This window comes from Benincasa hispida, chromosome 3 (assembly GCF_027475165.1).
Source record: "Benincasa hispida cultivar pf3 chromosome 3, pf3_genome.v1.1, whole genome shotgun sequence".
In the NCBI taxonomy this organism is placed as follows: Eukaryota; Viridiplantae; Streptophyta; class Magnoliopsida; order Cucurbitales; family Cucurbitaceae; genus Benincasa; species Benincasa hispida.
The window spans coordinates 12,684,515-12,697,100 of NC_143480.1; the positions used below are offsets into that span (position 1 = coordinate 12,684,515).

General features: G+C 34.0%; 1 protein-coding gene across 7 annotated transcripts; it reads left to right on the forward strand.

The window, feature by feature from the left end:
• Nucleotides 1-3,867: 3,867 nt before the first annotated feature.
• On the forward strand, nt 3,868-9,673 carry LOC120074079 (putative UDP-3-O-acylglucosamine N-acyltransferase 2, mitochondrial). 7 transcript variants are annotated; one of them, XM_090312369.1, is made up of 12 exons: nt 3,879-4,332; nt 4,491-4,701; nt 4,824-4,900; nt 5,371-5,420; nt 5,775-5,839; nt 5,935-5,986; nt 6,093-6,163; nt 6,301-6,367; nt 6,456-6,527; nt 6,698-6,842; nt 7,626-7,704; nt 9,201-9,462. In XM_090312369.1, the coding sequence occupies exons 1-10, from the start codon at nt 4,185-4,187 to the stop codon at nt 6,758-6,760; spliced, it is 876 nt and encodes a 291-aa protein (XP_090168495.1). In that variant the 5' UTR covers nt 3,879-4,184; the 3' UTR covers nt 6,761-6,842; nt 7,626-7,704; nt 9,201-9,462. The 7 variants fall into 7 exon arrangements, with proteins under 7 accessions (XP_038882999.1, XP_090168495.1, XP_038883000.1 ...); XM_039027071.2 differs by lacking the exon at nt 7,626-7,704 and having other exon boundaries at nt 3,868-4,332; nt 4,494-4,701; nt 9,201-9,673; XM_039027072.2 differs by lacking the exon at nt 7,626-7,704 and having other exon boundaries at nt 6,093-6,191; nt 9,201-9,673.
• Nucleotides 9,674-12,586: the final 2,913 nt, after the last annotated feature.

A 12,586-nucleotide genomic window follows, 5' to 3' on the forward strand; every position in this document is an offset into this window, starting at 1 on the left:
TGAAAGAAAAAAAAAATCATTTGTCACTTAAATTTTGTGCCACAAATTTGGAATAGTTTAAATAACAACATTAATGAACAATAAATGAATACATAACACAAGAAGTTTTTGGAAACTGGAACCCTCAGATGATGAATAGGACAACAACGAACAAGCAAACGGCCAGAATACGGCAGTTGGGCAAAGAAAGAAACCTGCAAAATAGAAGCTCGTTACGGACTGAGTCACGGATCTCACTCTCTTTAAGATGTTTCACGGCTCTGCCCAAGTGTGCAAGCAAGTCACTAATACTGCCACGTTGTCCCCAGGATAAAACAGCAAAAAAAAAAAAGAGGTCTCGGTCGAAAATACACCGTTACTGACGAAAACTCACACTTCAGACTAGATTGCTCAGAAAAACGGAAGAGAGGGAGTAATTGAGAACGTTGGGAGAATGAAAAAAATGATGTGTTTGAAACGCTTGAAAGGTTACGCCTTTTATAATGCTTGAAACTCAACTGTCAGAGAGGGAAGTGCGGTTGGCCACCGAACGTGCACGCGGAATGATGTGAGCGACATGGCAACAACTGAAGACCAACTCCATTTAAGAATTTTTTATAATAAAAATAATAGTTATAACAAACAAAATAAATTTTTTTATTAAAAAATAGTCATACACACACGTGTGCCTCGCCTCGTCCAGACGGACGGCGGCGGTGCACGTATAGGATTTCCACCATACCCACATTGGTATATCTTCTCACTCCCTCCAAAATATGGGTACCCCTGGGCCCAAACCTAAGGTCCAACATGGGAGTATAAAAAGTAGAGTTCAATCCTTAACATAACCAATGTGGGATTCTCAAAAGCCATTTTCCTTAACAACTCAATTTCACCAACAATCCTCAACTTGAAAATTTAAAAACATAAGAAAAATATTTTCCATCGAGCAGTTTTAGTCCATACAACATTGTGCATAAGTAAAGGTGTCTTGAGACTTGAACCTTTACGTAGTGTAGATGATTCAGAGTATACTAGAGCAACCCTTGATTTTGAACTCTATCTCTAACAACATCTCACACGCAGTGTCATTAGGGTGTAGTTCGAATGCTCGAGCTTTAAGACCTAGAATGTGTATCCTAGTTTACTAAACACTCTAGAGAGTTTGCTTAAAAAAAAGACTCCATAGGAAGCGACCCCCACTTCCACATTCACATAGACGAGTCTATCAAGAATACTCCTATAGCTAGGTACCCCACTTGAGTATAGATATCATTAAGAACTGAGTTCAATCTTTCTTACGCTCTAGGATATCATGCTCAGACTCTAAGTCATAGAAATGAAACTTTTGGTTCATTTTAACATGGTTCACTAAATATCACTTATGACCAATTATTACCCGTTGAACCTATTTCTTGGGATCTCTAGTCTACTGGTTGGGTTTTCCTCATAGCAAGTCAATTTTTTATAGGCATGAGTCTCATCCTTTTTGAGGTCTTGAAAACCTTCTCTCTGGTCAGTCTTTTCATCAAAGGAAGCCAAATTTTCATCAGTTCGTATATGATCCACTTTAACGACATCAGAAGTGAGAAACTCTTTAATGGTATTATACTTACAACGTATGTGTCTTCTCTTTTCGTTATAAAAATGGTTTTTAACTTTTGCAATTGCTATAGTACTATTGAAATGGATCAATATGGTTGGTACCGACTTTTCCCATAGGGGGAATCTCTGATAACAAACTTCTATGCCAGCCTACTTCTTCACTAGTTGTTACTAGTTCTATCATTTCTGATCTTTGATAACACACCACGTGGGAATATGAACTTCAGATTTGGAGACACATGATTAGCGTATCAAGTTTGGGTGCTTATTTATCAAAACGAGAGTATAAGTCACAGAAAAATAACTGAAGGGAGCAACAGACCGAGCTATGGCGCTTCGACAGAACGAGCTTCACCCACGATCAGATCCGGGTTGGCTGTGGAGCTTCGACAGAACGAGCAACAGATCCGGGCACTGGTCACGGCGGCACGGGTTACATGGCGAACAAACCTACATGGAAGCCAGATCTACACCACAACAGACTCTTCACCCACATGATCGACGGACGAATGGCAAGAGTTTGGAAGAGAGAAGTAAGAAAGAAGAGGGTCTGAAGAGGGAAGTGTAAGAATGAGAGGAAAAGGAAAATAGGGGGAGAGTGAAGAGGGAAAAATTAAGCGGGTCTTTAATGTCGGTTTAAAACCAACATTAAAGGTACCCCTACAATGTTGGTTTAAAACCGACATTAAAGATCTGCTTTTTTAAAAAAAAAAAATAAAACCGACATTATACATCCAATTTTACTTTTTTCAACCGACATTAAAGCCCAAAATTGTTGTAGTGTCTGTCACACAATATTTTTCTACAGTAAGCTGTAAATCTTCTTTAGTATTAAACAACATTGCTTTCTTTATTGAACTACAATTATCTACACCTATACTCCTTTCCTCCAAAGTAACCCTAGTTCACATGTTGAATTTATAATTTCCCAATCTATTTGGGTGAACATATCGGTATCAACTCAAGATTATGTTCCCCACTACTACCGTTTCCAAATAATTCATCAACTTCAACATCAATATCACTGTCTCTATCATTTTCACGTTCAAGAATAACTTATTCTTCAAGACGCATCGACATATTTATTATGATTTTTTCAACAGTTATAGTTGACAAATATATATATATATATATATATATATATATATGTTAATATGTCAACCCAATAAAATCTAATTTCTAAGTTCAACATCTAAGATCTAAATATTATAGATTTAAATCAACCCAAATCTAAAATCCATAAACTATACATTTAAATTAACCCAAATCTAAAATCCATAAACTATACATTTAAATTAGCCCAAATCTAAGATCCATAAACTATACATTTAAATGAGCCAAATCTAAGATTCATAAACTATAAATTTAAATTAGCCCAAATAAAAACAAAATAGTATATACATGAATCATACATTTAATCCAGCCCAAATGCAAAAAAAATAATATATATATATATATATGAAGCAATCTTTATTTTTATAAAAATATAAATATATTTCTAGGTTCAACCCAATAAATACATAATCATCCAACAAATTAATCATTAAAAAAAAAAAAACAGCCCAACAAATAGAACATAATCATCTAGTCCAACAAAATCTAATTTTTAAGTTCAACATATATCAAAAATAAATAATGGATCCATAAACTACACATTAGCTTTAGCCAAAATGCAAACAAAATGATATATATATATATATATATATATATGAAGATTATACATTTAAATCATGGATCCATAAATTATACATTTTCGAACTTAATCCTCATTTTTATAAACAAATACATATACTAGAAAAAAATTAAAGAAAAAACTTTACCTCAGTCAAAGATGAAGAAAATCCTTTGGTAGATCGACTCACGGTGGCAACAACAAGAGAAAATAAGGCAAAGCGGAGGTTTTCGGATGATGTTTCGACGGAGGAAGATCGAAGTTTTGGAGGAAGAATGTTTCGGATGGAGGAAGAAGAAGAGTCGCGACGGTTTAATGGAGAAGGAAATCGTGTACCCGGTACACAACTTAAGATAATCGTGTACCTGGTATACGATTACCTCAGTCAACGCTGTTGCGCGTGCCAGATCAACAGGCACTCGTGTATTATTTATGGCTAATCGTGTACCAGATACACGATTGAGGTGTAATCAGTCAAGATTCAAGTGTAATCGTGTATCGAGTACATGATTAAGAAACCTATTTTTGTCAATCTACTTTTTATGGAATTTGGTTACCCTTTATACTTCTACTTGGTCCTTTACTTCTAAATTCTTTGGTAATTAAAGCCTAATTCAAATTTATATTAGTTGAGCTTTTTTTTTTTTTTTTTTGCAAGTTATTGTTCTGTGCGGATATCTCATCTCTCCTTTTTGCATCTTTCTCCCTGTTAGATTTTTATTCTCGTTTATTCAGTGTATTGTTTCTTATATAACTCTGTGTATAGAAGTGAATGGCCTATAATATGGCTTTGAAATTGAGATCGCCGGAGAAGAGAGCACTTTGGAGCGTGACTGTCCCTTTGGAAGAACTTAACTAGCACGCACTTCATCGTCGAAGGCTTTCTTTCCCGGAGTAACTACTGATACTTCCTCTGTTTTTGTCGGCTATGGAAATCCTTGTTAGACGCTTAGCTTCTACCGATGTTGCTCGGTGCTTGTCTACTTCACTCACCCGTTCCGCTTCTAATTTTCGAACTCGATTTCCTTCTCAGATCGGTAGCCTTTGTAGTTTTTCCCACTTCTCCGTCACCTCTGGTAAGGTTTTTTCTTCTCCAATCTCCAGCTCTTGCATTTCAGTTTTGTGCATTCTTTTAAATCTTTTAGCAAATATGTTAAAACTTGTCAACTGTAGTTTATCGGTTGCAACTTCAGAAGAGTTCACGATTAAACTTCGCTTTTTGTTGTTTGCAAAGTAGAAGGTGATGCTGCAGTAAATTGCCTCGGATTTCGGACATGGCACAATGGGGGTGGGACTTTCCACCACTCCGCTTGCATTGAACCAACAGCAGTTATCGAGGTCGGTGCCGTGGTTCACGCGAAATCTGTCGTTGGCGCAAGTGTGCATATTGGATCAGGATCTGTTATTGGACATGCTGTTACAATTGGTCAATCAACAAAGATCGGGTTTGTTATCGTCTTTGACGGGATTCAAACAAAGCTTTCCATAATTTTCAAATTATGAATTCTACACCTGCGTTCTGCTATTTTGATTCTCTTTTGTAATGGAATTACTTTGCGATATCTAGGTTCAATGTTGCACTTAGTAATTGCACCGTAGGTGATTTTTGCGTTATCCACAATGGAGTATGCATTGGTCAAGATGGTAAGGCTGATTTTCATAAACTCAATTGATGGAATTCATGGGAATTAGACTAACCATCATGAAGAAGGCATTGGAATTCATGTTAATTTCGAAAGTAGCTGGGAGAGACTTAACTTACTAACCCAAATACTCAAATCTCAGTCCCACCAAATTTTATGGATAAAATTTCATGATCTAATGCCTAATAGTATAGAGGTCAATTAGGGTTCTAGCCACACAAGGGAAAATATCCATTGAAACACGTTAGCTACTAATGTCTGAAACTCTTGAGATTATATGTGTATTTGCTTATAACTAGCTAGCACTGATGCCTATATGTTAAAATTCCAAGTCAGTGTCCTCCCTGGAATGTTTAACTGCAGACTGCAGTAGTTGTGATCTTTAAGCCATCTTTATTCATCAAATGAATGTTGCACTTCCAAGATAAATCATCAAATCAAGATGCTAATTCCAATATTTTCTCCTTGCAGGATTTGGATTTTTTGTGAATGAGCACGGGACTATGAAAAAGAAACCTCAAGTTTGTGTCATAAACCTCTATTTCCATTATTTCTCCATTCTTTTATTGAACAATTTAAGAATAGAGAGTTTTAACAAATCTATTGTGCTAGTTCTCCATCAGCTACTAGTTTCCACAACACTCAGTCATGAATTAGCGAATTACTTGATTTGAAAGACTTAGCTTGTGCTTTTCGAGTCTCAAATCTCTTATACTTGATAATTAGTTATGATTTTGGGATTTTTACTACTACATCTTTGGTATCAGGATGGATATTCATGTTTGGTAGAAGCAATAAAGATGTTGCCAATATCAAGTTCCTTTTACATTAGCAACTGAAATTGTTGTCATATATTTTCTTCTCTTTTTTCTTAGATGCTGAATGTCAAGATAGGAACGAATGTAGAGATTGGTTCCAATACATGCATTGACAGAGGAAGGTACTAATGTAACGGGCTGGTTATATTTCCTTGACCGACATTGCTTTTGGGAGTAGGCTAAGTTGACATGCTAATATAGTGGTCTGTCTATGCAGCTGGAGAGATACTGTCATAGGCAATAACACAAAAATTGACAATTTGGTTCAGGTTTTTTCCTCCCCCACCGGCCACCACACATCCACCCACGCACGCACATCAATAATTCATAGTCAAAATCATCATAGTGACTATCAAACTCTTCCTGGCTATTTAGATCGGTCATAATGTAATCATTGGAGATTGCTGCATGCTTTGTGGACAAGTGGGAATTGCAGGCTCCGTGACGTACATTTTTTTGCTTCTCCTGGACTCTGTCGTGATTTCTTATATTGCCTATTCAATTTAGATTCAAACTTTTATGAGAGCTTCTTTTATGGTAACAATTCTTCCAACATTGACTTTGGGTGACTCATTTCTTTCAGGATAGGGGATTATGTAACGTTGGGAGGGAGAGTAGCTATCCGTGATCACGTATCAGTTGGATCAAAAGTAAGTCTCTTCAAGTTGGATTTACTATTTACTATGAAAACACCAAACGGATCTTAGATTGAGGTGTCTAACTGGTAGAAGTCTGCAGGTCCGGCTTGCTGCCCTGAGTTGTGTCACCAAAGACATCAAGGAACCTGGGGATTATGGTGGCTTTCCTGCTGTAAGGATTATATATTGGTTTTATATTTGCATATGTACTATATTTTCTTTTTGAGGGTTCAAGAATAGTGAATTAAACTTATAGGTTATGAGTTGATATTGACTGTCATCACATGTAACTACAAAACCCATCAATGTTTGAACCATTTGTCCAATTCTTTTTCCCTGTAGATACCAATTTCTGCATGGAGAAGGCAAGTCGCTAAGCATTCTCAGGCATCGAGGAAGAAATGAAACTAGAAAACTTCAAGCTTCTTTCATCTGTTATTGACTGATATCATATGAGTTTGGAGTTATACGTCATGCAAGAGTGGAAGTAAGTGCTGCTATGACTAGCATTTTTAGATACTTAACTGACCACTTAGTTGATGATTATTGTGCTTTTTGTTTCTTACCCTTAAAAGAATACCCTTTGCTATTGATTAGATTATTACTCAGCTTCTACATGCTCAATTATTAAGCATGCTCTGTGTGTATTATATAAAGATTCAAAGGCAAAAGCCTTTTCATTGGCTGGGAACACCTTATTAGATGCACTGATTTATTCCACCCTTTTTTCAATATATGAAAACAGAGGCTTTGAAATTTGTTCAATTTTAGTCCCTCTACTTTGAATAAATCTTAAATTTAGTCCCTCAAAGTTCATTTTTATCAAAATTGGTTAAATAATAATAACAATTTTCATGCAAAGAAATATAATATGTGAATATATTTTCAAAATTTATAGTAAAACTGCTAATAGATAACAAAAAGTTTTTTAAAAAATCAACAATAAACGAGCATTGAGGACTAAATTTAAGATCCTAAAATTGAACAAACTTCGGACCAAAATGGTATTTTAACCTAAAATTTTTCTTATTCATTTTTTAGTTATTGCAACTTGGTCTCAACCCTACTCAATTATTCAGTTCGAAGTGTTTTGTGCCTTTTCATTTCTTATGGTTTAGTTTGTGGAACTCATATTACCTTCGTCATTTGGCAGTCTACTAAGTACTAGCTAAGTTCGTAGTTAGTAATGCTTGCTTAAATGAGTTCATTAATGGACCCATACCAATACCGATTACATAACATAACGTTGTATCTGCAAAGAATATTGCAGAAGAATTTTCACAACTGGAACATACTAGAAGAACCACCCACACCAATTACAGATTTTCTTGCACAATTCAAAATAACAGGTAAACATACTAATTCCAAAGAGGTTCATGGGTTACAAATTTTCTGTAGGTAGGATTAGATTCATGAGAGCTTCTACTGTAGAGCTCTTCCATCTCTCCGTAAATTTCAACTTCCCACCGAGGTTCGTGGATCTGTCATCATCAATCATTCAATCTTCTGTGGATACTCTCTAACTGGAATCAAGATCTGTAATATATTGAGATGTAATGGAATAACTACAAGATAATGACATTTGGAACCTCCTCTTGAGTGTACACACCCAAGCCCTAGATCACTCCACAAAATAGCCTCCATCACTCACACACCCTCCTATTTATAACGGCACGCAGTGACTAACTTCCAATCTACTTATACCCTTTACTAATACTATACTAATATACTTATTTTGGTGTCTTATATCTTTCTACACAAAAAACAAAAAACAAAGAAATTGGAAAAGTATAGTTTTCCTGCTTCCTATAGTGACAACTACATCCTCCAACAAGAGCTGAACTCAACTAGCAGTTGTATGTCTTGCAGACTAAGAGGTCATTGGTTCAAATCTCCCAACCCCAATTTGTTCTCCAAAAAAAAACCCTGTGACAACCACATCCCTGGCTACTAGAGAAAGGACATCAGCACAGCTGACCTCCCCAAGACAATCTCTTTCCAATGCAGTCTTAACTTTGTCAGTTATATGAAACCCACGAAGACTCAGATTGGGAAGTGAGTCTCTTTCAATCTATGGATAGAAGACTCAACAACACTGACCCATCACAACCCTGCATGCAGAGACATGCAAACCAACTTTCCTAATTATACTCTAAACTCTTGACACACATATAAAAGCACGGTCAAACAAATGAACACTTGACTCAATCAGTTCATGCAGTTTGGATAATCTCCATCATGCATGGATTCAAACGTTAATTCAACTTACAAGACTCAACACGTTGACTGTTAATAAGAAACAAAGAGGAAATAACATTATTCAAGTTTTAATGCCATATCAAATTGTTGTTATCCCAATATTTCAAGTTGTAGGGTCGAAACATGAACATGTGTTCATCTGTGCATGTGTGTAATTGCCTAATTGGTAGGGAGCATGGATGTTACTTCAGTTTTCCACCCTGACGAAACAATCATGAAAGTACATCCTCAACAATGCTGCAGCTAGTGTGTGGGTGCTTTATGGATGTTTTGAACAGTTATGTTCATAACCATGGCCTCTGCTCAAACCCTGCCCTCAGACCCAATCCTTGCCCATTTGCAAATCACAGAAGCCAACTGCACGAGAAAATCAACCAAAACTTTCGAATCCACCATGTCAAGCAAATGGCTTTGAGTTTGATACAGAAAGCCCTGAACTTGGGGCCATAAATATACAGCATAATATGCCATGGAAAAGGAAGTGTCATGTGACACTACATCCATGATTGCACGTTGTATTTTGATCTTATTTACAGATGTAGAATGAGATTAGACGATGTGATTAATTTGCTCTGTTTATGTGCAGGTTGGTATTAGCCACTGGATTTGGATTGACTATACCGAGATGAACAGAAGACGGACCGATGGATGGATGGATGGATGCCGTTGAATCAAGTTGGTTGATGTATGCTTGACTTTGACTAATTTAATGAATGATAGATTAAATATCAGTGCAAGACCCGTTTATGCCGCCAAAAGAACCAAACCCAACTGAAGGGAAAGAAAATTCAAGAGAACTCAACATTTGTTATAGGCTTTAATAAGATCGAAAGATCATTATCATCCAACCTTGGTATTTCTTTAGTTTGTTTGTGCAGCCGAATTTGTGACCTATACGTGGGACCTTCAAAACAAGCCAAAGGTTCATCAGATTAATTTCAAATTGGTCGCAGTAATTTAATTTAAGGAACCCGTGTTCTTTTATTTTTCAGAAATACGAGAGGCCAATTGACTGTCGGAGCAAATCAAGTTTATGCCAATCTTGCAGTATTCTTTTAACTATATGACTTGTGAGTTTCTTCATGCTATTTCTTAAGTTTACAAATCATAAATTTAAAAATATTGGATTACAAATGAGTTGATGTATTTTGATGGCTGATTGATTTCATCATTAAGTTCCAATTAGGTTTCTAATAATTTTGTATTTGGACCATTGATTGATACTTTTGTCATGTGAATCACCTCTTTTTTTATAGTTTGAGTGGAGATTTAAACTTCTAATCTTTTAGTCTGAGATGACAATAGAGTATGAACAATTTTTCTCTTCCACGGTTGAGAGTGGAATAGATATTGTGATCGTTTTCTAGACATTTGTTGGCATTTGCAATTAAAATGAAAAAACGACCGCAAAAATAATTTCAAGCTTTTCAACGATATCAACCTGTTAAAGAATATCTAAAACGAACACTAATTCAAAAGTCAAATCTGTGCATTCCCTACTAACCATGTCAACATTGATTTTCTGGAGTCTGCACAACTCAGTGATTCATATTCCAAGCCTGTTTCATCCATCTACCAGAATAAACCCCGACTCGGAAATATAATTAATTACCCTTTTTTTTTTCACTCTCTGTTCCTTGCCTTTCAAAAACATCAATAAAATAGTTATTTCATTAATAAGGACCAAACCAAGCCGTCTGAACAGAAAGCAAGTGCTATTTCATCAATCAAGAATGTGGAGTCTAGACTTTATTCAAATTGCCATATATATATTAATTGACCACAAACATGAAGCCCATTATGCTTACATATATTATAAAGTATAAATGTCATATTTTGAACTTGTAATATAATCATATAGTATAGTTTTAAAATTGAATGGGAATTAGTTCCAGCTGAGCTCCACTTATTCCGCAGATTATTCCACAATACTCACCAGAATCCATCCAAGTCCGGCTCAAATGACTGTTTGTTCTCCCTTATATCTTATCCTAAATTCCTTTGAGAAATGACAAGTGTTGGTTTTTTTAGTTGGGGTGGTGAGTGGTGGTTGGGAATGACGTGATTTTACTTTTTACTTTGGTCCACTATATATATATATATCATTCAAATTAGACTCTAATCTCCATCTAATTTGTATTCTTAGCAATAATCATACTGAAAGTGAAAGGTTTGACAAATGAAAATATATTTTTTTATCGTGATATAATGGATTTACATATATATATATAATGATTTATTTTTCTTAATATAATAGAAAGTGAGAGAATTTGAACTACATACCTCTTTACAAGTAGCATATATTAGTTGAGTTAAACTCTCATTTTGATAATAATGATATTTTGAAAGAAAACAAAAGATTTCTATAAATTTATGTCATGTTTAAGTTACAAAATATCAATATTGTAGGTACTTCACCAACGTTATGGAGAAAAAAAATCTATATCAACGTCAAATTCTAAAAGGTAAAAGAAAATAAAATTGTCAAGAATAAAAACAAAATAAAAGAAAAAGAATTAAAAAGAATACTATTTGAATATCTTAAAGAATAAAAAAAAAAAAAAAAATATCCAAACCCACATGATTTAAATTACCAATTTAAAAGTCAAATCAAAATTATCTCATTTTAAAGATAAAATACGCACGATTATATGTATCTATGCTATTTAGGTTGTTATTTATTTGTTTTTTGTTAAATAAAATTTTAAATGTATAAGATGATTGTGTGCCTAAAAAGATCTATTATGTCATTTTCTGGTTAATATTTATTAATATCTTAATAGTATAAAATAATAAATTAATACTTTAATCAATTTTAAAACAAAAGTAAGAGCTTAATTCAACTAAAACACTATTGTTTTGAGCCAAAAACAAGTTAAGGCAAGGCCGACCTTTTAAAAAAAATATATTTGTTTATTATTTTTCCAAAAAATCTCCCTAACCCAACTCATGGGCATCGAAATAAAAATACACCTGTTATTTCTAAGTCCCCAACTGACACAGCCGCATGGACTTACTTTATTTTATTTTGCATTTATAACCTAATTCAAGATATACACGTGTCACTCCATAGTCGATACTATATGACATGTTGTGAAACAAAATTAGTTTATTATAAATTTGATCTGAACTCAATTAGTAAGTATTATTCTACCTTCAACTAAAATGGTTAAAAATTTAAATTCTCGATCGTTTATGTATTTAACATTTTTTAAATATAATGTTTAAATAATAAAATTATAATTTTGACTTGTATTTAGAAAGGATGAAGATAGAGTTTCAACGTGGAAAGAATATTGTATAATCGAAATTTTTAGATTCCATTTGATTACTATTTTATTTTTGAAAATTAAGTTTCTTGTTATCTACTTTCCATTAATGGTTTAAAAAACCAAACTAAATTTTGAGAACTAAAAAAAAATAGTTTTAAAAAAGTTATTTTTGTTTTTTGAATTTGGTTAGGAATTCGACCGTTGTACTTAAGAAAAATGTTAATCATGGTAAGAAATATAGATGATATAGAATTAAAATAGTTAGCAAAACGGAACCTTAATATTTGATAATGTTTGGTAAGGTAGATTGGGTTACTTGTATAGGATAAGGTTGTTAAATATCCCAACTTATGATTGAAACTAAAGAAAGGAAGGAGAATTAAGACAGATTATTTCAAGTCGGAATTTGTTGGCATTGCATATGCTTTCGTATTTTTCCTAAACTTCGCTTCAACAATTATTGCAACGCCAACTATTTATGGTCCATTTTATACAAACGATTTCTCATCTCTTTATTTATTTCTTTTTTCTTTTTGTGGAATGGCCAAATGGGGTTCACATATGACACACCTTTCCATTTTTTTAATTTTTAAAAATTAAGTATATTTTCTTCTCATTTTTTATAATAATTTGCATCTTTAATTAGAATTCTTAACCAATTTCCAAAAACAAAAACAAATTTTTAAAAGTTTGGACCCGT